Below are 24,175 nucleotides of genomic sequence, written 5' to 3'. Positions count from 1 at the left end.
ATCGATCACACAATTAACCTCAGAAATGGAATAAAAAGGACTTATTTATGAATCAGAAGAAATTACTATGGCAAAGTAACAGACAACGGTGAGAGATGTTAAGAGTGCCAAGGAAGGAGAGATTTAAAATAGAGTAGTCAAGATAAGCCTCCTTGAGAAGGTAACTTTTCAACAGAATTGGAAAGAGGTACAGAGAGAATATCCAGTGTCTAAGGCTGCCATGGGTCTGTTTGTTCAAGTAATAGCAAGAAAACTCATGGGGGTTAAAGAAGAATGAGTAAGGAGATCAAGAGGTCAGGATCAGGTCAGAGAGTTAATGGGGGGACAAATATGTCATACTTGGAAGCCACTGCAATGACTTTGGCCTTTACTCTGAGTAAACTGGAATACTAGAGAGCGTTTGAACAAAGGATCTAATTTACTTTCTTAAATAATCAAGCTGGCTGCTGTGGTGTCCATAGGTTACAGGTGGAGGGGAAATGGTTGAAAGTGGAGGGATGAGTTAGGAGTAACCTGGCTGCAATCCAGGTGAGAGAGATGGCAACTTGGATCTGGAGACCCTGTGGTTAAAGTGGTCATATTCTGGCAGTCCTACAGCAGTTTCCTGACAGGTTGGTTCTGCGGCATGAAAGAAGACCAGGGATGAGTCCACAGGCTTGGGATTTAACATCTGGAAGGATAGCACTGTCATCACCTGAAACAGAAAGGCTGTGGGTGCACTCAAGTGTTAGGGAGAAGAGCATAAGTTTCATTTGAGCATGGTAAGTTTGCAGTATCTACTAAGACACCGAAGGGGAGATGTCTGGTGGGCAGTTGGTAACACAATATGGAGCTCAAAGATAATGCCAAGGAATCTGGTGATAATTTTTTAACATAGAGTTTCCAATTCCAGAGGGACAGAAAAGAGAAAGGTTTGATTTCCTGACCCCTCAATTCTTTGTATCCCCACTATGCTTGGGCCCAGCATATGGAAGGGGGACAGTCAATATTTGATAATCAAATAATTTGAGCACATTCCTTACTTCCATGAAGGAAAATGCTTCACCTCTTCTAACTATAAGATTTTAGAATATTAAGTATTCAGTGGACTGAATAGTAAAGGCAAGAGTAAGTATTCAGAAAATTTTTGAGCAAAAGTGAAACTCAGAAGTGAGCTCTGCATCTGCCACTCTCCCAGGAGGCTAATTGAGCCCAATCATTCTGAACCCTCATTTGCAGCTTTCTTGGGACAGAGCCAGCCTTTAATCTCCTCAAAGGAACTTCTGTTTTCAACCCAGTGGATTAATCATTTTACCTAAGAAGTTGATACCGAACAGATTAAAAACCTGCATTATACACTGAAGTCATCTCCAAACAGTATATTCCAGTTCTGAATTACTTAGGAAATTTTGACCTCCCAGAGAACAATTACATTATTTGTTTAATCCCATTTCATTTTCCCCAAAAGCTCTTTGATAGGAATGTAGTTGTATACAGGTAAAACTGCAGGTTATCATGAAAGAATGTATTGTAATTCCACGTGAACACAAGAGAACATTATCTTTGAAGTGGTACAATGCCTGTGGCTTCAATCTTTCATTCAGCTTGAGCGGTGACCCTGCCATCTTAGCTGTGATAACACTGTGAGGAGCCAAACTGTACCAGTCAGGGTGATTACACTGGGCAGTTTCAGAACCCTCTTGACACCAGTTTAGTTGAAATAAAGATTTTTTTTTTCTTTTACTATCCTGAATATTTCTGTTCCCTTACAGAGGTCAAGCTCCTAAAGTACCAAGAGCATCTAAAGAGTCAGGGCCAAGGGGACCAAAACAGAAATCTGAAGTGGTCTAGCCTAGGAGGGTTCCAGAATGTGAGGATGCCCTGCTTGCTGTGCCAACTTCAATACTCTGCTCCTTGTGACTGAAGTTAGCGTCTCTGGCAGAGAAGGAAATCAACCCTCATCTTTTGACTCCACTTACAGTTTGGGTTTGAGGATGTGGGGTCCTGAAACAAAGTGCAGAGATCTCTGTTCACACTCAGTCCATCCTGTGAGAAAAGATAAAACCTAGTTTGTCTAAATTATTCATGAAGCCTCCACAGATATTTTTGTATAACTATGAACGTCATATTTCTCCCCAACAGTATACCATGAATTTTCTCTAATAACGGCAGTGTCCTCGGCTTTCTTGTACCCTCCACTCAATTTTTACCAAAGGCACTGTACCTGAGACGGGCATTATTGACTTGAGAAAAGAGCAGGAATTCTAAGCTAGATGAACTGGGAATAGGAAATGGATTGTTTCACCTCCTTTTCACTTGCCTTTTAATCACTCAGTTCACCCCCTGACAGTGCGAAAAGGAATGACCGCCATGAAAAGGTAATAAAAAAATGCACCACCATTGGGATTTTGTATTCTACCTGACTCAAGTTGTAGTGATAGTGCATGTGCGTGCATTCCATTGCCTTCCCAAATAGTGTAAGCTCCTGCGGATGGGGCTGTACCTTTTATCTCTATGATAGCTCTGTAGTTCAATTTTAATACAGTCTAAATATGTTATTATACATCTCCATTTTTGTGACATCTTTCTATTATACTATATTTTCTAAGTGATAAAACTGTGGTTTATAGTTTTTATTTCTCTAACAATAACTACAGTATCAAGTTTCAAATTATAGACAATCCATATTGACAATTATTCAAGTATATTTGTGCCGAGTAGTTTTTTCTCAGTTATTTTACCTTTAGAAAAAGTAAAAGTTCCTTTTTTATATTGGGTGTCTATATTTCATCTTTGTTATAGTTTATTTCATCTTACTCATAGATGTACAATTTAGGTCAAAGGCTTAGGTTTCCATTAGATGTCAATAATATGTAGAAATAGTTGATATGAGCCTAAAATGTTTACCTCTGCAAAATAAAGTGTAATCAAGGAAATATACTGTCATATGGGCAAATTTTTTAATTGCCTCAAAATTTATAAGAGAATGTATTTTTTATACAGGATTTTAATGAATAAATAATATTAAAGCCCAGAAGGAAATTATGCTTTTTGGTATTTATTTGTGTTTACTTTCCTAAACAGCTATATCTCAAGGGATAAATTTTAGTCCATGAGGTGGGTGGTCTAAAAATCCACAGTGCCAGGGAGAAGTCAGCCTTTGGGGTTCTGGGCTGAGCTGGCAGCACAGCCTCATAAAGAGCATGGATTCTGTAGCCAGCCGGGGATTGAACCCTAGCTCTACGACTAACTGGCCGGTGACCTGAAAGAAGTCATTGAACTTGAACTTCTCTCTACCGCAAATTCCTCATCTATAAGGACGGCATAATAATTATAGCTACCTCATAAAGTGTGAGGATAATAGACTTTACATATGAACAGTGTCTGGCACAGAAGAAGTACCATATAAATGTTAATTATTATGATTCACCAGGACTCTCAGATTGAGTATGTTCATCGGAGATGATGAACTGCGAAGTCTACCTGCTTTTCAGGAAGCTGTAAAGATTGAATATGGTATATGACAGGGAAAATAAAGTTGCAGGTAGTTGGGGATCAGCTCTCTGAAGAAGGAGATTTAGAAGGAATCATATGTATTCCAGATGGGGAGTTCTGAGATGGAGAGCAGATGTCAGGTATAGAAAAAACATCTCTAAACGGTCTTAATCTAAGAAAATTGATCTGCAAAAGCAGACTAGGCTAATATTAAAAGAATTCAGTCAAACTTCATAAAAGATCATGAAAATCAACAGAATGTACTCTCTTATGCAGTATTTCTTCCTGTCTTAAAACCCACATTCACACACACACTCATGCACACACACACATGCCCCCAGTGATGACATTCAGTAATGAGGTTTCAACGCTTTTGAAGTCATTAAGGCAGAGTGAGGAGATAGATTGTCATCAAGCCTCACTTTTCTGGGAGATACAGCTGATAACGGTGGCATCTTTAAAAACAAGACAAAAGCAGATGGCTTTCTCTCCCTCTGATTTCTGATGTTGTGGTCACAAAGCATGTGCCCCTTTGTATCTTTTCAAATGTAACCAAAAAATAATGGGATGGAACACCTATTTTCCTGGAGTGGGGGAAAAACTACAAGTCAGTGTAAATACTAATATGCTGAACTTAAAAAATGAAAACTTGGTTTTTACAGCATCTGGATCACAATTTTAAAATAATAAATTACAATTAGTCCGTGCATGGGGACCACTCTCAGCAATCTTTTCGTCTCGTATCTTTACAAACTTCTCAAATCCTTTTCCTCTCTCTTTTGTTTTCCCTTCTCTTTTCACTTCTTTAATGAAGTCATCAATGCTGTGTACTCTCCTTGATAGTTTCTGAAAAGTGTATAATGAGAAAATGTTAATTATGTAATAATTACAGGACGAAAATAAGAATTGATAATCCAGATGGAATTAGCTTGACTGAAGTCGAGGAAGTTAGAGTTCAGAAATATGAATGAAATTTACTACTAAAGAAGAAGTATCTTTCAGAGGACTTTTAAGTGGAGGGGGCACAATTCTAAACCCCACTTCGACTTTAGAAGCTGTTTTCATAAAAGTTCTAATTTAGCCGACAGTTCACAACTTCTACACCCTTAATGCTAGACAAAGACAAAGGCGAAGATGAAGACAAAGAAGAATGGAGGAAAGAAACAGAAACCACTTGAGATGATCACTGCAGAATGGGGACAAAAAAAGAAATAAAAAGCCTGTCTTCCTTCTTAAGGGAATGGCTACAACCAGTCTAAGTCTGATGAACATTTAGAGACGAGGAGAATGACTAAAAAATAAGATGTTTCTCCTAGGAGTTCAAAATTCAAAATGATTTCACATTGTTATCTTCACATTGACCAGTAAACTATATGAAACATCTTCCTATCACTACTTAATTGTGAAATCTTTAAAGCATAATTATTTAAACGAGTTTGTCCAAGAGATAAGATCAGAACTAGGTGGAAACAGGAACTAGTTAATTTTTGAGAGCCTCCTAAGTGTGGGCATAATGCTTATACAGTTTCCACTTAAAGTCTTCCAATCTACTGGGATCAACTTATTTTGAGGTATTAAGAGAAAACCCAAACTCCCATACCATACGCACTTATTCTGCAATATCACTTGAGGATTTGGGGGCGGGAGACTTTGACTCTTTCAACTGAATTCTCAATTATCTTTTTGCATCTCATCTCTGTACACTGTCACCTTGATTCCTTCAGTTCCCCAAAGTACTATACATATTAAGAATGCATAGCAAGACTTTACTAAAGTTACGAGTATAATGAGATGTTGGGAAAATAATCACGTTGTACAAACATACCAAAAAAATTAATAAAACTAAAATTTGGATTAAAGCAGTCTATATTCTTTTTTTTTTTAGATTATTTATTTATTTATTTGACAGAAAGTGAGAGATCACAAGTAGGCAGAGAGGCAGGCAGAGGGAGAGGGGGAAGCAGGCTCCCTGCTGAGCAGAGAGCTCGATGGGGGGCTCGAACCCAGGACCCTGAGATCATGACCTGAGCCGAAGGCAGAGGTCTAACCACTGAGCCACCCAGGCGCCCCATAGCAGTCTACATTCTTGAAGAAGCCAGTTTATACTCTCTGCTAATTATTTCTAGAGGCTCAGACCAGTTCCAGTTACCAGGCTTCTACCCTGCAATTGACCCAGGAACTCCACTGTAGTATTTCTTTAAGAGAATAATAAAAATACATGTTCACAAAAGATTTGTAGAAACTGTTTAAGGGAGCTTTATTTATAGTATCACCAGCAGTAAGCTGAAGGTAATTAGCGGCTCACCAATATACTTCTGATATTTGAGGCCCATTCTGGGCTTCTGTTTAGAAACACATACAAACTATTCAGAGGAGGACTATAAAATCATGATGAGTTGAAACAAATGAAAGAGAACCGAAATAGTAATTAAATGAGTGGGAGGAAAACTCCAGTTCTCCTGCACACTACAGGTTTCCCATGAGTGGCATTAAGCCCTTCTGTGGTTCATCTGGTAGCTCAGCCAGTTTGTTCCTTGCTGATTTCCAAGATCTGCCAATCCGAAGCTCAGTACTATCCTCTACGTCCAAATTTCCAACTTGGAAAATTAGGTGAACTTAATTTTAGGAATTGTTTTCCTAAATGTGAATTTACTCTGATTCTTAGAATCTATGTTCCCTTCACTTGATAATGTTGTCAGTTTTGCCTGTTGGAGAAGTTAGCAATCCTGTGTAAGAGTGGACAATAGAAGATTTCAGTTTTGTAGACATGAATCCAAATCCTCTTCTATCTTTTAATCTTGGGACATCAACTAATTTCTGTAGCCTTGTTTTTCTCATTTATAAATCATGGATGGGGATAAAGGTCTTTCCTTGGTTCTGGAAAGAATGGTTAGACAATAGCTGTAAAGATGTTAGCATATGCTCAGAATATGGTGCACACTCAACAATGCTAGCTGTTACCTTGAAAATTAATCACTAGCCTTTCCTTTCCTACTTCCTGCGATATGAGGGGATTAGTTAGATGATTGGTTGTTTTGAGATTTAAACACATAAAAATTAGAAACAAAATACACAAATACACTTACAGTTTTTCTAGTTTATATGTTCCCAAATGGTAATAATCCTGTTACCAGTAATTAATGAAATCGTTTCAGTCTGAGGTAGTTGATAGTGTCTGGCACCCTCATATTGGCTATGACTTATGTAGAAAAAAGATAATCTAGAATTTCTGTTGAGAAGGAGGTAATTCAGATGGAAAGGAAAAAAGAGGTCAGTGAAGAACACCAATCAGAGCCAAGTTCTGATGCGAAATTTACTCGATCCAACTAGATTATACTGCTGCACATGGATAGGGTTGATGGGCCTTTTAAAAGTAACAGTTTGATTCAGTTTTGTGCCCTTTAAAATTGCTTTGGGAAAAAAACTGGTCTTCAAACTTGTGTCTTCTCCAATCCATATCTTATTCTCCTTGGGGTTCTTTTGTTGTTACTACCTTCACTCTCATTCAACTTCTCCTGCCTCGTGTTGCAAGTACTTTGCTTTAGAACAGGCTCCATTGAATGCTACATAAAATACCTTTTCATAGAGCATAAAGCTTATTCCCACAGATGTCATGGTAAATGGACCTACCAATTGCTCTAAGTTTCCCTTTTAACTATGTTTTCAAGCCCCAAATAATACATCTAAGTTTACCATAACATTTTGAAGCAACTTTTCTCTCTAGCTGATATATTCTGATATTTTCTTTTTCATTTTTTACTTTCTTAGTACAGTGAGAGCTCTGTTCTTGTTGACACCATTTTTCTGTAATGTTAACCACTAAATTATTTTTGATAATGGTGAGTTTGTCATTTAGCAATCTCTTCTGACACTTGTTATCTGCCAAAAGAAAAAAAAAATGCCTTATGAAGATTTGTCGAAGTTAGTTAACATTAACTCTTTCTCACATCCCACCACATGGCCAATCTGCCTGGGCCAAGGATTTCTCGTATATTATGAGAGTGTAGCATTGGCTTCCAAGCCCTAGGGATGTCCCAACTGGCTGTGCCAAAACTCACATAGGGCCAGCAAGACGCTTGAGGTCTGATTTATAGTTTGCCTAATGAGATTCATGATTCTCAGTTATATTTCTTGACTCAGCCCCTGTTTCTGTAATGAAACACCTAAGTGGAAGTTACCTTTTAACTGGTAAATGACAACTAGGTCAATTCCGGAAAGATCTCCAGTGGGATCTCCTTTAGTTAGTATGGTCAGATGAAATTGGAAGGAATGACTTCTACCTAAGCCTTGTACCTACATATATCTGTATTATTCTAAAGACCCTAGATGACCCCAGATTCCTTGAAAAATGTGAACAAGACAGAATCCTAGAAACCAAAGATAATTTTTTTTGTTCTCCATTCCCAAAACATTAAATGGCCCACTGTATTTCATCAGAGTTATTTTAACAAGAAAAAATAGAGAATATTTACTACTCAAGCATGGGTGGATATGTTCATTTTGTCCTTTGACAAATACTAATTTAACAGCTTATTTGCATAAGAGACATCTGAATGCACTTGCAATTTCTAAATCATTATTTCTAAACAATGATAATTTACTCATTACTTCATTTTAAAATCTCTGAGGTGAAGTGACCACAGAGGTCATCTGGTCCTCAATGATGTTCCTAGGAAGCTGTCAACCATTAGCTTGCATTGGGAATTCTGTGTCATCATCATCACAAAGTTTACTGAGAACTTTCTATGATCCAGGAAGTTTTCTCATCCTGTCTCATTTCTCTGTCTCGCATCACAGTGTGGTTATAATTCTGTTGGGTATTTCTCTTATTTATGGTACCAGCATTGAACACTGTCAGCATTTTGAGGAGAAGACCAGAAGGAAGTGGGGCTATTTTCCTCCCTAGTTCTAGATAAAGTATTTTCTTCGGATAACCTAGGACCACACTACTTGTATAGGCATCCTCCATTAATGACAAACTTGTTTTTGTTTCGTTGTTGTCCTTCCTCAAGAATTTTTAGGGGTGCCTGGGTGGCTCAGTTGGTTAAGTGACTGCCTTTCAGCTCAGGTCATAATCCCAGGATCCTGGGATCAAGCCCCACATAGGGCTCCCTGCTCTGCAGGGGAGCCTGTTTCTCCCTCTGCCTGCCACTCTCCCTGTTCGTGCTCCCTCTCTCCTCTCTCTCTCTGTCAAATAAATAAAATCTTTTAAAAAAAAAAGAGTTTTTAAATATCCTATAGAGCAGGACTTAAGGTGAGAGCCTAAAGCATGCTCATTGGAACTGGCCCTCAATTTCAAACTGATCTCTTTATCATTGCTCTTTTCAGAGTCCAGGTCTTTAATCAGAGTCAGATCCAGTGTATAGTCTCCATATACAATATATAATATAGATATATATAATCTATGATGCGATGTATTATTTCAGTTATAATCTTTCTCTCTCTCTCTATATATATATGTATAAATAATCTCATGATGTCATTTATGATTTCTTGATATATAATATTGTATTATGTGCTGCAGGACAAGGTGCATTATATAATCTACATTTTCCTTCTAATCTAGCCTCGCTAAAAAAGAAAAAAATGTTGACACAGTTTTAGCGCCTTTTTAAAACTGGTTATTTTTGCAACTAATATTAGAATTCATTTCTCCTCTCTTCAGAAGAATCTGGTCTTGTATTCCCATCTTCATCACTGGAGCAGCTTGCTCCCTCCAGTGAAATACAGTGAACATTGTTAGCTTTGTCGGCCAATGTTGACATACCTAAGTTGGGCTCATTTACTTCTGCATACATCTTATTTGTATCATTAATTTTTGTTTTCAGTTCCCTATTATCTCTGAGCAAAAATTATGCTATTCGAACCATACACAAGAAATTGTGTACTTAATTTTTTTTTTGCTGGACAATATTAGATGTTTATATTTTACAGAACATTTTAAAACCACATTGTCTTTCTCAAATGCTACATTATAATAAATCAGGGTCCCTATTTTATTATATAGTCTTATTTATAATTATGTAATTATATAATCTAATTTTATATAAACTTAGTTTTACTTTTGAAATTGTAGGGTGTTGTTGATAGGTTGCTTTTTGCATTTCCCAATCACTTTCTTGTTTTAATTGAGATATAATTAACATTTGAATGTATTAGTTTTAGGGATATGACATAACGCCAGTTATTTTCAATGAACAGTTTTGGTTAAGGAGTTTTTGTTATGACTCCTACCCCTAAAACTGAAGGCATCTTGTGACAGCTCTATTGCATTAGATAGTATTTCTTTGATCACCTCCCAAACAGCATATGTAGAGAACAGTTGAACTATTGCTCTTAATACAGTTTTTTAAAACTAATTTGATATTTAAACTCTGAAAGCAGTATTAACCATCATGACATTTGAATTTTATTAGTTGTCTTCTACCCCACCTGAATATCTTTTGCTCTGCCAACTTTACTAATCCATTTGGACTCACTTGAACTCAGATAACTTTTGGGTAAGTTGGACCTGAAGAAATCTTCCAGTCTCCAGAGGCCAGTTTATAATGGGAATTACTGGTTAAGCCAGCATTGGCATTTGGTTCAGTCCATTTCCCAGCCTTAAGTAGATAATACAAGTTTGCATGTGCGTCTACTTTTATTTAATCTTTTAAAAAGTGTTTAATACAGTCATGCTTGATGATGCGGCACAATACCTAAAGGCTGGTATTAAGATATGTTTCTGATCCTCTGAAAAGCTTTTCTGACTCAGTAGGCTGTGAACATTCACAATAGCCCTAAAGGCAATCCTCCATGAGTTATTGTAGGTTGATAACTGCACCTGGATTATCCATAGCAAAGAAAATTTGCAACAAGCTTTCTAACAGTCCAGTCAGTGGAATAGTATGGGATAAGAATCATCTGGTGGACAAGATAGATGATACACCAGCCCACATAAAAAGTATTTCATATAAAAGACCTTCATTAATAACACTGATATAATCATATTAGAATCCTTTGCTGAAGCAATCTCAAATTATGTAAATGGAGTAAGATACAAAAGAGCAAGTAAAATCATTTGCAACTTAAAAGTATATTTTGTGAGGGCATAATATCCTTCCTTCAAATTCATATTACAAAAAGCATGGGCTTATAGCATCTGAATTATGAACTCAGAACAAAAATAGATGATTTGATATAATTGAAATATAAAACTAATTTATTTGAGAAAGAGATAATTGCAAATAAAAATGTGGGGTTTCCTACTTCCCATCTCCAACCCCAGGCCAAAAAGAGTGTTAAATAGTAATTCTATACAGTTTCAACATTAAAAACTATTGTAGACTTCTCTGTTGGTCTAAGGGCTTGGAATTAAAATGTGTCTAATTTATTTATTTATTTATTTATTTGACAGACAGAGATCACAAGTAGGCAGAGAGGCAGGCAGAGAGAGAGGGGGAAGCAGGCTCCCTGCTGAGCAGAAAGCCCGATGCGGGGCTCGATCCCAGGACCCTGGATCATGGCCTGAGCTGAAGGCAGAGGCTTTAACCCACTGAGCCACCCAGGCACCCCGTGTCTCTGTACTTAAGAAAACAAATATACCTACCATGTTTACATATATTTGCAAATTTAGAAATTATATTACAAATGTTTTTTACCATAAATAATAGTTGCCTAAAATACGGTACTTAATGAGACTTTTCACTGTGAGATAATTACAGATCACAATTATGTGAAATAATGCAGAGAGAGGTTGTATACCCTTTACCCAGTTTCCCCCCATGGTAACATCTTGCAAAACTATAGGGTATCACTATGAGGGTAGCAATGTTGATACAGTCAACGTGATGAACTTCTATGACCAAAAGGATCCTTCCAGCTGCCTCTTTATGACCACATCCACTTCTCTGTGACTCCCACCTAACTTAGTCCTGGCAAGGACTAATCTGTTCTCCATTTCTATATTTTGTCATGCCGAGAATGTTATATAAATGAAATCATACATGTAATATATACTCTTTTGGGGATTTTTTTTCACCCAGCATAATTCTATAGAAATTCATACAGGTTCCTACACATATCAGTAGTACCTTCCTTTTATTGTTGAGGAATATTCCATGATGTGGACACACCACTGTTTGTCTAACATTCACCCACTGAAGGACATCTGGATTGTGTCCGGTTTTTGCCTGTTATGGATAAAGCTGTTATAGACATTAGTGTACAGTTGTTCGTATGAACATGTCTTCATTCCTTTGCAGTAAATGGCCAGTAATGCAATTGCAGTGTTGTATTGTAGTTATATGTTTAGTTGTTAAAGAAACCCACAAGGTGTTTTTTCAGAACATGTACATAAATATTTCCGTCTTTCTGCTTTCAAAATTTTTGTCTCTGATTTTTCAAATTTTGACTGTCATGTGTCTTGCTTGGTGTGAATCTCTTTGGCTTATCCCGTTTGGGCTTCACTCAGCTTCTTGGACGTGTAACTTCACATCTTTTGTCAAATTTATGAAGTTTTTGCCCACTACTCTTTTAGTACTTTTTCAGTATGCTCTCTTTTGCTTTTATTTCAGGACTTCAATAATACAAATGTGAGCTGTTTTATTATAATCTCAAGGGTCCCTGAAACTCTGTTCATTTTTTTTCAATCTACTTTTTTCTCTCTTGTCCACATCAGATCTATCTTCAAGTTCATGGATTCCTTTCCATTCTGGAGTTGAGTTGTTCTGGTATTATTTTTGTTATTGCATATTTTTCAGCTCTAAATTTTCAATTTGGTTCTTCTTGAGGTCTTCTGTTTCTTTGCTGAGACTGTGATTTAAATTTATTTCAGATGCGTTCATAATAGCTTATCAAAGCATTTTTATGATAGCTACTTTAAAATATTTGTCAGACAGGTCATTCTAACATCTCCGTCATCAGCTCTGTGTTATCTTCCACTGATTGTCTTTTTTCACTCAGTTTGAGATCCTCTTCATGAGCATGTTGAGTACTTTAAATCAAAACATGGACATTTGGGATATTATGTGTTGAGACTCTAGGTCTTTCTTAAACTTCCTGTATTAGCTGGGTTCTTCTGATACTGCTTTGGCAGGGGAAGGAGGATGCACACTCATTACTGCCAAGTGGGATAGAAGTCCGGGTTCTCCATTCAACCTTCTTTGAAACCAAAGTAGGGAAGGGCCTCTCAGTAAGCAGGAGACAGTGGAAACTCCTGCTCCCCAAGTGGCCTCCACTGATCTCTGTGGCTGGGAGAGGTATCAGCGCCTTGTTACTGCTCCCAGATTACTTTGTCTGACATCATGGAGGCAGAGGATTACCTTCCTTACTGCTGAGCATTTGTGAAAATCCTGATTCTCCGCTAGATCTCCCCGACACTCCCTGAGGAGGGATTTTCAGGGGAGGTATACCTCCTTACTACAGAGTGAGGCTAGAATTCTAGATTCCCCTTGTGGTCTCTACCTGATAATAGGAAAAGGGTCGTCCTCCTTCCTGACAGGAAAGCAAGTCCCGCTTCCTGTCTAACATCTCAGACACTCCAGCATGGTGATGGGAGGAGTCGGCCCTCCACTCTTTGCGGCTGTGGTTGAGGAAAGGGATACAGATTTTTCTGTGGTGTTGACTAAAGAAGAAATCAACCAGATTGATTGTAGGCTGTTACTGCTTAAGCATCCTATAATTCACAACAAACCCTATCATTGTCTTAAAATTTTGTCTTACTAGGCTGTCCCTTTCCTGGTCCTTTGGCTTTTATTTGGGTTTTTAGATGTGTGCGTGTTGGTATTTCTGAGTTGTGAATTTCTTCAGCTCCAGGTCTGCTAGATATAAAAAGAACGAAATATAGGGAACTCATTCCCATGTTTTTCCTTGGCTCTTAAGATTCCTGGCCAGTCTACATTCTTTCCACTTTCCAGAATCTTCCTATGTTCGTTATGCATAAAATTTCCTAGTTTTTTCCAGTTGTAGTAATTGGGAGAGTTAGGGACAACTATGTGTACTCCAACTTCCTGGAAAGAGAAATCCAGAAGATAGTATATTAAACACTAAGGTTTTTACATTTTCAATTACTACAATTGAATCTTTTTAAATACTTACCAAAAGGCTTTGGTTTCCTCTTATCTATTAGCTTCTAAGTGAGTTTCTGGGACATGCAATCATAATTTGGTTTGCAGATACAAAAAAGAATTTTAATCTGATTAGTTATAGAGAGAAAATATGATTTCCTTTCAGCGAGTAATGATATCAAGATGATATGAATTCCCTATCAGGTGAATTAGAAATGAACAAATCATATTAGATGTATCAAGGTGAAAAGATGAATTAAAAAAAAAAAAAGATTTAGGCTTAACTCTGCTTTGAATGCCAAAGACTAAAACAACTGGAATATTTCATTTTTTTAAAATAAGTGGACAACTGTATGTTTGCCTAGTATAACACCAGTCGTATCTTTCATTATTATTCTAGTTATCTTTAAATTAGGAAAATAAAACAATTTTATTTTAATTCCATGTACTGGGATCTACTTTGACAACACGGATCACTCTTCTCTAACTTGTGCACCGTTACTGTCTTCCCATTGCCCAAAGTCCTCTAAACCAGGCAGCTTGCTCCTCCCTAAGCATAATCCACATCTTGCAGAGTTTTCCCAAGTTCTGCTTGAAAGATGTCCTCACCTTTCCCCTCATTATTCCTTCTCAAAGCTCTCCCATCTCTCAAGCTCTTGTTTCCAAAATGCCAATCCTGCAACCTATCCTGGGAATGGATTGCCTGTTCTTGGGGGACACCATACTTTAATTCAGTATTAAAGGATAAGTTAGAGTTACTCAGAGGTGCCGGGGTAAGTAGGGATGGCAGGGAGGTATAGGGCAAGCATACGCTTTGTTGGCAGAGTGGGTTAATGAATTAAAGAACAGAATGAAACCACCTCATGTAGACTGGCAGACTACCAACAGCTTACTGACTATTGGCACCAAGTCCAAGACTAGGAGTAGTGGGAAATGAGGCTAGGAAGGTAGCTAAGGATCACATTAGGAAGGATTTGTATTCCATGAAAACTTTTCTACTTTATGAGTAGAAGATGAGGTGCTTCTTTCTCTTTTTTTAAGGTTAAGTGTACCCTTTTAATCTTTTTGAAGTGCATGAGGTTTTTAAAATTTGTTTATTTGAATTCAATTTAGTTAATATATACCATATTATTAGTTTCAGGGGTAGAGTTCAGCGATTCATCAGTTGCATACAACACCCAGTGCTCATTTCATCAAGTGCCCCCCTTAATGCCCATCACCCAGTTACCCCATCCCCCAACCCACCTCCCCTCCAGCAACCCTCAGTTTGTTTCCTAGAGTTAAGAGTCTCTTATGATTTGCACCCCTCTCCGTTTTCATCTTCTTTTATTTTTTCCTTCCCTTCTCCCATGTTCATCTGTTTTGTTTCTTAATTCCACATTTGAGTGAAATCATATGTTGTTTGTCTTTCTCTGATTAACTTATCTCACTTAGCATAATACCCTCTAGTTCCATCCACGTTGTTGCAAATGGCAAGATTTCGTTCTTCTTGATGGCTCAGTAATTCTCCCTTACATGTGTGACATGTATGTATGTGTGTGTGTATGTATGTATGTGTGTGTATATATATTATATATGTCATATATATATATATATATGTCACATCTTCTTTATCATGAAGATGAGGTGCTTCTTAAGTGTATTGTGTAGAAAATGACATAGTTAGATTTGCAATTTAACACATACCCAAGGCCCTCCAGTCTAAGCCTCCAGGCCCTAATCTGCCTTCCCAGCTTCTATTTCCATTGCTCTAGTGTGGGATCCCCAAATTCTCAGATCCAACTACAGGCTTTTCTCTGGACACAACCCACACCTCTCCCACTCGATGAACGTACTCCAGAAAAGCAAGATCCGTTATCTCTCCCCTACAAAAATACATATGACGTTCTTCCAATGGTGGTTGTGGGAATTAATGAGCTAATGCATGAAAATATGCAGTTTACTGTTTGTCACTAAGTACGCATTCAATTGTCTCCCTTCCTCATGACACTTATCTTAATCTACCTCACATTATAATTATATGCATATACCAGCCACAGGATTGCAAATTCCTTGAAGATAGGACTGCATCTGAAACAGTGGCTCTAACTTAGGGAAATTTCGTCTTTTAAGGGACACGTGGCAATGTCTGCAGACATTTGTGATTGTCTCAGTTGTCAACCGGATTGATTGTAGGCTGTTACTGCTTAAGCATCCTATAATTCACAACAAACCCTACAAGAAAGTATCACCCAACCCAGATGTCAATGGTGCCAAGGTTGAGAAACTCTGGCTTAGTTTGTCTTTGCAGCCCACGTAGCAATTATAGGAGTTGCACGTTATAAGAAGCATTCAGAGTTGTTACGAATGATTTGAAGCCTCTTTCTGTAGGTAAACTTTATAAATTGCTATGGAGTAAAAATTAAATTATAAATTTCTGTGGTATAGGAAAAGTATAAGATAACAAAGGCTTATGAGTCTTGATTAATTTGGGGGAAACTAATTTCCATTTGTATTTAGAGGTGACCAATTTAAAAGCTAAAGTTCTCTTAATCAGCAAGCTTTTGTAATGAAATGCAGCAGGATTTACTTTTATATCAAAGGAGCTCCCCTGATAGTTAAAGAATGCAACCGAACACAATTAAAAGATCACTGGTAAGCAGAATACAGTGCCTGGCTGCATTCTGGGAGACTAGTACACTTAATAATCCAGGATCTAGTGACACTTTAATGAGAAGTTTAAATTTATTGGCCCAGAATCTCAGAATTTATCAAGGCTCTCTACCTAGACTTCCATTTAGAAGTAATGAAGTGATGAGTGAAAATCAAAAGAAAAGTTTGTGACTGGGAAAAGGTTGCTTCATAGATAATTCAAGTAGTAAGTATTTAAAACTGAAAAGAAGAGATAAATTATTGATAAATGGAGCGCATTTAGCCAAGGATGGTCAGGACTTCCAGCGGAGGAAGGAAAGGAGCGGCAAAGGCAGTACCCAGGGGATTTAACCAAAGCCACAGCCTCTTTAACTAGCCACAGTCAGATGCAAACACTAGTGAGTACCCAGGGGACCAACTCACTCCATGATTAGAGCATTTTCATGGATCCTGGTGGATCAAAGATTAAGAAGTGTTCGTATTGCCTATTTTTCCAGTACCTATGAAAATTTCAAATTACTATGTCATTTTGTTTGGTCAAACAAAACCTTAGCTGAAGCCAAATCTCTAATTCCACCTTGTCCTCTAAACATAAGCCTGTAAAAACAACAATCCTGATGATTCTATCCTATAAGGAAAAAGTTCTTACTGCCACTTTTTTATTGCCCATAGCAACATATAATTTAAAGAGAAAAATGCTGATTGGATGATTTTTCTAAGATATGTTTGTTTGTTTGTTTGTTTGTTTTTAAGAAAACTAATTTAATACAGTAGTGGTTTCTTACGTAGCTCTCCATTATGTGTACTGCTTCAGAAACTACATTCAGGGGGTGGAAAAAGGCAGGAGTACACATTCCCACTCAAACAGGATGTGGAAACAAAAGCCCTTGAAAGTTATTTTGCAGGGGTCTTCTTCCTCATCCATTCCTCCCCCAAGCAGGGTCACCACTGTTTTATCCCAAGCTGGTTCTCTTCGGAAGAGAGCTAGAATCTGCCAGAATATGCTTTTCTCCCTCAAATACAATATTAGGGATTTTCTAAAGTTTCTCTTTTAACCGGACCCCTCTTTGTCTCCAGACAATACTACGTTCATTAAATACCTATCAGTGTACCCACTGGCTTAAAGTGTTCCACTCACATCTTCCAGAGAGATCTCTGTCAGCTAATGAAAAACAACTTCATTAGGCTTCTCACAGCATCTCCTTCTTGCCCTACCTTAGCTTCCTGCTGGAAGACTACAAGATTTCCTGATGTTCCCTTCCCCAGGCCAAACAGTGTCCCAACTATTGACATATATGGTCAGTTCTTATCCAGATCAATGCCTTTCTGAAATGTCATTGAGAATAATCTTCATCACTGTTCCATCCTTTAAGGATTCCCCCAAGCAAGAATATTTTGGGAAAAATGCCACTATCTGGAAATTATATAAGTTTTCATATTTTCACCAGCACTCACAATTTCACTAAATAAGTATTGCAATGATATGAAGAAATACAAAACCACTCCATCTGAGGGGCTAGATATCAAGGAACTTCGCTGTGCTCCTTAATAATTTCAGTGAGCAAGGACTTCTCCGACCATAGGGACCTTTGTGCAGAATGTTTCAGAAAGGATGATGTGATGTGTGCCATCCCAAATTCAGTGCATCGTGACAGGTCTTAGCTACAGGTATCCACCCCATTGCTTCTCTGTAACATATCATCCTAATCGTGTTTCATATGCGCTGGTTCCTGGTACAGGTCTAAATAAGGGCTTTTCTTACTTACAAAGCATCCATGCAGCATACCACAAAATCTTAATATTTATCCCTCAAAACATTTTTCTAATAGTCAGTGAGAGTCCAATTTTAGGATCTCAGGCTCTTGGCTAACGAAAGTTAATTAGAAGTTGATTGGCACAAGTGCAAATGCTACTCCATTAATAAATGACCATAACTTTTTCTCCTGTACCTAAAACCACTTGTTTTAGATTGCCTGGCAGTTAACAAATCTTACACATAAACGCAGCTCAGAGAAAAAGGAGCGATGTACAGATTTACAAAGAAGATAGACATCACTTGAATCAAGAATCCACAACGGAGTCAAGATTCAGTATGAGGGACCATCATTTTGGAGCACTGTATCTAGCTAGTCACCAACTGCCTGCCATTGGAAAGCCACTCCCCCAGGGAGGTCCAGTCCCACTGCCTTTGCCTCCTGTCTAAAGCATCTTTGTTTTGTTTCAGCTGGCAGGGTTCATCTACGCCTGTTATGTTGTGAAATGTATAACTGAAGAAGAGGACAGCTGTAAGTATTAAAGCCCTATTCTGTTTCTTTCAAGTTCAAAGCATCTCCTTTACTGCCTCCTACCTAGCCTTCCTACTTCTCAGACAATATCCTCCAACACATCTTTGGAACAGGGAATAAGCCTTTTGTATCCATCAGACTAAAGTGTTTTCATAAAAGATCCAGCATATTGAAAAAATGGAGAAGCACCCATTTTGAAAACATGTTACTTTCATTTCATTAAAGGTATTTTTAAAAGATGTGTTTCTCTTATAACAATTCTAGTAGAGAATAAAGAGGGGAAATTGAAGATGGAAATGGTTTTTAAGTGTGGTTAATCTGACTGCTTTCTTTTTATGAACCCTTATTGAGTATTGATACCTAATCAGTTTCACCCAGGACTAAAATTCTCAGCAATCAACAATTTGGAATAGTTCCTAAAATTTTCAAGAACTGACTTCAGATTAATTCAATAAATGTGTTTTCGGGAAACCAAATGTTCATATTTCCTTTTTGTTCATACAATCGGATGCAAATAGCTATAACTCTCTGTCAGAGTCTCAGCACTGAGGCCTATTGGTTAATCCAGAGTGTAGATGCCGATACCCTCTTCCAAGCCTCCAAGTGGTTCCATTGTGTTTGAATCTTCTAAACATGGCAGATGGAAAGTTTCACTCCTTCCTGGCCCCGCTAAGGATCTGAAATGGGAGGACTGGAAAAATACTTCTATGCTCATGGTACTATCATGGATAGTTGCCTAGGCAGCTATATTTACTCTGAGGAAAAAATTAGAGCTGGGCATCTTTTTTCTTTTTTCTGGTTTCCAAAAATATTCATAATGATTGGGATTTCAAGACAAAAGATGAGATCTATTGCTCTGCAAAGGAAAATTTGAGGAAAAATTCCAAAGAGAAATATGTGTTTCTTCTTCACTTTCCAATCATACTAGAAAGGAGGAAGAAGTATCAGGTGATTAATTTAGAGGAGGTACTTTTTCAATCACAGTAATACATGATGTAAAATCGGGAATACACAGCACATAGTTTGTTATTTTGTGTGTTAAAAGAAATGATGGTCCTGTCACTAAAAACAGCATTTGTGTAACACTCTTCAATATGTCAAGTGTTATGTCAGGCTTTGGAAATTTTAAGATTCGTAATACACAAGCTTTTACCTCTAGGAATTTACCATCTAGTAGGGGAAAACAAACATGTGAACATGTAAGTATAACAAAACTCTGTAGAGTGTATATTGTGGGGAGATGAGACAGGGACCAGGAATGGTTTCATTGAGAAAGACACTCTTGAGTGTGATCTTCAAAGATGAATAGATATTGTTGGGTCACTGATAAGAGTAAGGTGATCTGAGGCAAAAGATGATAAAGTACCACAACACATCACAGCCTGCCATGTCAGGGGCAGAGCTGCCAGATTAATATGACTGAGTTGTATCTCTATTTCCAGAGAAGATTGGAAAAGAGAGCACGAGTGAGTCAGTAGACAAACACGGTCACGTCAGAGTAAGGACTTTGGACTTCATTTTGCATAGCATGACGGCAAATCAACTGGCAGGTAGTTTATGAAAAAAGAATAACATCATCAGGAATGTGCTTTAGAAAAATCACATTGGTATCAATATGAAAGAAAGTCTTTGATGAGAGACAAGATGAGGGAAAGGGAGTCTAGTTAGAACATCATGAAAATGACAGATACGAGATGATGAAGGTCTGGACATCTCTGTGTTAGAGACGGAGCAGCTAGATCTGGTAAGAAACATGCTAAAAGGAAGTAGTTCCTTGGTGATGGATGCATACTATGTAAGAGAAGGACTGACAGATTCCTGGGTTTCTGGTAAGAATGAATGGATAAATGGAAATGTCATTTGAGGAAAGTAGAATAGGGATGTGATAACTGGTTCTATTTAGACAGGTCGAGACTGAGATGCCTAATGAATAGCCATGAGAAGATATCTCACAAGCACTCGTCTTATGCACAAAAGCCTTATTCAAAGATTAGTAAGGGTAATAGATGTATACATTTTAAAATATATGGACTCCACAACCTATGTGAGTTCATTCAAATATTATCGTTTTGTATCTTTGTGCCAACTCCTTGGTGAAGGGCAAGTCCAAATTTCATATGGGAATTGAGCTTTCCTTAAACTATAATGTTTGATTTCATTTCACAATGATATCAGTGCATTTTCATCTTCAGGAAATACTGACACACAAAATCTCCTGGACAGATAATCAGTATCTCTCCAGAAGAGTACCTCCCAAAGGGGATCCCAGAAATGCCAATTCCATAAGATATACTGCTCAGAAAGATTCCAAAGCCAAGTAAGTTTGATACTAAAAATGTAGGATGCGCATTTACATATTAACAACTCCGAGGGCTTTGTTGTAAAGTATGTTTGATTTTTTCTAATCTACCATGTTGTTTTAACCATACTACTTGGGTGAGGCCAGATGCAAATCAAAGCAAGAAACTAGAAAGATTTCTGCAGTTTTATAATGCTCACAGTTCCCCAGGAAGAACACAGCACACCATACAAGGCCACTGGGAAGGGTCATGAGGCAGAAAGAGAGGGCTGAAGTGTTGGCCAAGCACCTTTATTGTGGTTTCCTCAGAAAGGCCGGGGCTAGGCAGCATAAACAGGTTTAGGGTTGGCTCGCTAAGTTGGAACCCTTGTTCACTGTGACTATGAGAGCAGATGGTCTGGGCGCACCTGAATTCTCCAGATGTTTTAAGCAAGACAGGGTTGACTTGGGAATACCCAGTAGTCATTTTGTAGATGTGAAAGCATTAAGTTACAGAAATTAGAAGTATAGTTAATATCCCGACATTTGAACACAAAACACTTCTTCGTAAGAAATCTTAATATTCCAGAGAATTAGAAGGTTGAGGAACTCAGTTTAGGGAATTCCAACCTCTGTCAAGTTTTGGCCAAAGGAATGTAAATCCAAGGGGATATGAAGTCACAAATATCTTTTGGAAGGTTAGGTTTCTATTTCAAGCATCTAATAAACTATTTTCCAAAAAACTCCAAAAAATAGTGCTTATATTGTTATGTGTATTTTAACCATGGCCCCTTATCTGCCTTTATTAATACAAGTCCCAAGTAGACTCCTCATAAACAAGTTTTTCAATTTTAGTCTTTTTGCTCAGTGGTTTAGATGAACTACTTGTCTATTTGTATACCCCAAAAGACTGATCCTTACCTTAGATATTTGTGGGACCCCTAACAAGCCCAGAGTAGATGCTCATTTGGGCCAGTTCTGTGTCCGGCTAGTTCTTTCACTATAGTCCTTTACACACAGGAGTAAATTGTGAGTATTCGTTGAACACGATGTTTTGGATTGATAGTTCCCTTGTATTTTTGCTTCCATTATTTGTCTGTATGGTCACCTGCAGACACTACCTAAATCCTCAGGTTGGAAATTTCTGTCTAATTTTTGGTAATCATATTCTAGAGAAAATTCTTTTGATCTCTTAAAAGCATTCTGGCTTGGCAAAAAGAATAAATGCTCTCAGAAAGTAAGGCCTGAAGTATGGGAGAAGTTTATTGTATGTGTAAACAGGGAAGAGGGCTCGGGACGTGTCCATTCTTACCTGCTATGGATCTGCAACGGAACATTCAGTTAGCAGCAGACTGGCAGGAGGCCGTGCTAGCCATGTGCTTGCCAAATTGGATAAGTTTTCACTCCTAAGAGCCTCATGAAGAACAGAGGACAGTTTTAGTTCTATAACTGTGCTGAAAACAGGCAGTAGAGCAAGGGATAAGGACCCAATTTTGGAAACTGGAAAACTAAGGTATTCTTGACATCAATACAGAGCTGACCGGCTATGTGTTCCATTTTGATATTGAGGCCTTAGTCGCCAGGGGAGCCGGGGAGCTGTGGGACCAGAAGCCTCCAAGGAAACTATGGAAAGGGTTCAGGCTCCAGAAGTAAACTTTGCCACTTCACTGCATGAAAGAGCCATCCGTCATCAGTGAGCTAGAGGGAGTTAGACCGTAGGCACACCAAATGCCTGAGAATTTGTTTCCTTATTTCTCCTTTTAAACAGGATCTCATTCACTTTTGTGAAGCCCAGCTCAACAGATAGGTAGAGAGATGAGAGATAAATAGGTAAGATCGGTAGATATGCTTTAGTACAAAGGTGTTTTGGTTTCCAGTGAAAAAGCCTGGACCTCGAAGTTTACATCTCCGGCCCTTCAGTTCTGGAAGCCAGAAGCACAGCCTGACAGGCCAGCAGCGGGCAAACGCACAGGACAGCACTGCCATCTGCTGTGCCTTCCTGGAGACAGCGACAGCCCTGGGAGCAGAGCTGCTTCCTGGGAGCAGGAAGACGGGGGCACTCTGCACACCCCCCCCCTCCCGTATAGTAGTTGCCTAGGGCTGCAATAACAAAATACCACAGGCTGGGTGGCTTAAACAACACAAATTTATTTTCTCACAGTCCTTGAGGCTAGAAGTCCAAGATCAAATTATTGGCAGGTTTGCTTTCAGCCTCTGTCCTGGCTTCTCACTCTGTCCTCACAGGATCTTCTCTCTGTGTGGAAACACCCCTGGCGTCTTCCTCTTTTTTTTTTTTTTTTCTTTTCTTTTTTTTCTTTTTTTTAGATTTTTATTTATTTATTTGAGATAGAAAGAGCATGTGTGCAAACATGGAGGAGGGACAGAGGGAAAAAGCAGAGTCCCCTCTGAGTGGGAAATCCCAACAAGGGACTCAATCCCAGGACCCTGGGATCATGACTTGAGCAGGAGGCAGGCATTTAACCAACTGAGCCACCCAGGTGACCTGTCTCTTCTTCTTATAAGGACACCAGTCCTACTAGATTAGGGCCCCACCCGTATGGCCTCATTTAAAATTAATTGCCTCTTTTAAGGGGCCTACCAAATACAATCCTACTGGGGGGGGTTAGGCCTTTAACATATAAATGGGGGGGACAGATTTCAGATCCAACATTTCATATCAAAACACACACACACACACACACACACACACACACACCGTGTGGCTCCCAGACCTTTGACCGTCCCTATGGAGCATAGATTGGGGCAAGCAGTGGCCCCCCCAGCCCATCAAACACATGTGGGTAAAAGACTCCAGGCTGTACTCCCTGATTCCATGCTCTCTAAGGAGTTCCCGGTCAGCCCCCCGAGCCTTGGCATGGGGTGATCTCCCTTCAGATGAGAAGCTCCTCGCCAGAAAAAAACCTGGGAGCCTGCTCCAGAGGGTGTGCCTTGACACTTGAACCCTATTCAAGTGAGGAAACCATTGCCACATACTTTTATATATTTGTTCATGAAAAGGCAGTGATATTTCTTAGGAGGAAAGACTTTCTCCAGGAGAGCAGGCGACCCTTGCTGCACTGTCTTTGTGGCGAGGCTCTTCCCTGTATCATCTGTTGCCAACCACGCTGCGTTTTCCTTATGACCTCCAGTCCTTTCTATTCTCCCCCACATGTTCTCTTTTACAATATTCTGTGAAAGAAATGAAATGTTCCGAGATTCTCAGTCTAGGATGCCTTTTATGATCTGTGTAGCTCCTCTCTCACCTAATCCCTAGCTCTCTGCACCACAGTTGGATGTCCACTTACAGGGATAGAATGAAAAACTTCCCTCTCAGCCTCGTTAGCACTGTGAAATGTGACAATTAAAAGGAAGACATACAGCCATGGAAAATAGCACCAATCCAGAATAGAAAAAAAAATCATATGATTTCTCAATTTTTATTATATTTTCTCATAAACCTT

The 24,175-nt window shown here is 38.5% G+C and overlaps 1 protein-coding gene across 3 annotated transcripts in view; it reads left to right on the top strand.

Annotated features, from left to right (window-relative positions):
• NKAIN2 (sodium/potassium transporting ATPase interacting 2) overlaps nt 1-24,175 on the top strand; it is a gene marked incomplete at both ends in the record, with an annotated part of 994,683 nt that overhangs the window by 955,786 nt on the left and 14,722 nt on the right. For all 3 annotated transcript variants that reach the window (XM_080806156.1, XM_080806154.1, XM_080806155.1), the window contains one exon: nt 18,376-18,436. In XM_080806156.1, the coding sequence (XP_080662282.1) occupies nt 18,376-18,436 (61 nt within the window). The remainder of the gene's footprint in view (nt 1-18,375; nt 18,437-24,175) is intronic.

Source organism: Martes martes (assembly GCF_963455335.1).
Source record: "Martes martes genome assembly, chromosome: 6".
Classification (NCBI taxonomy): domain Eukaryota; kingdom Metazoa; phylum Chordata; class Mammalia; order Carnivora; family Mustelidae; genus Martes; species Martes martes.
Note: the sequence above shows the minus strand (reverse complement) of the source record. Positions and strands in the feature narration are given on the sequence as shown.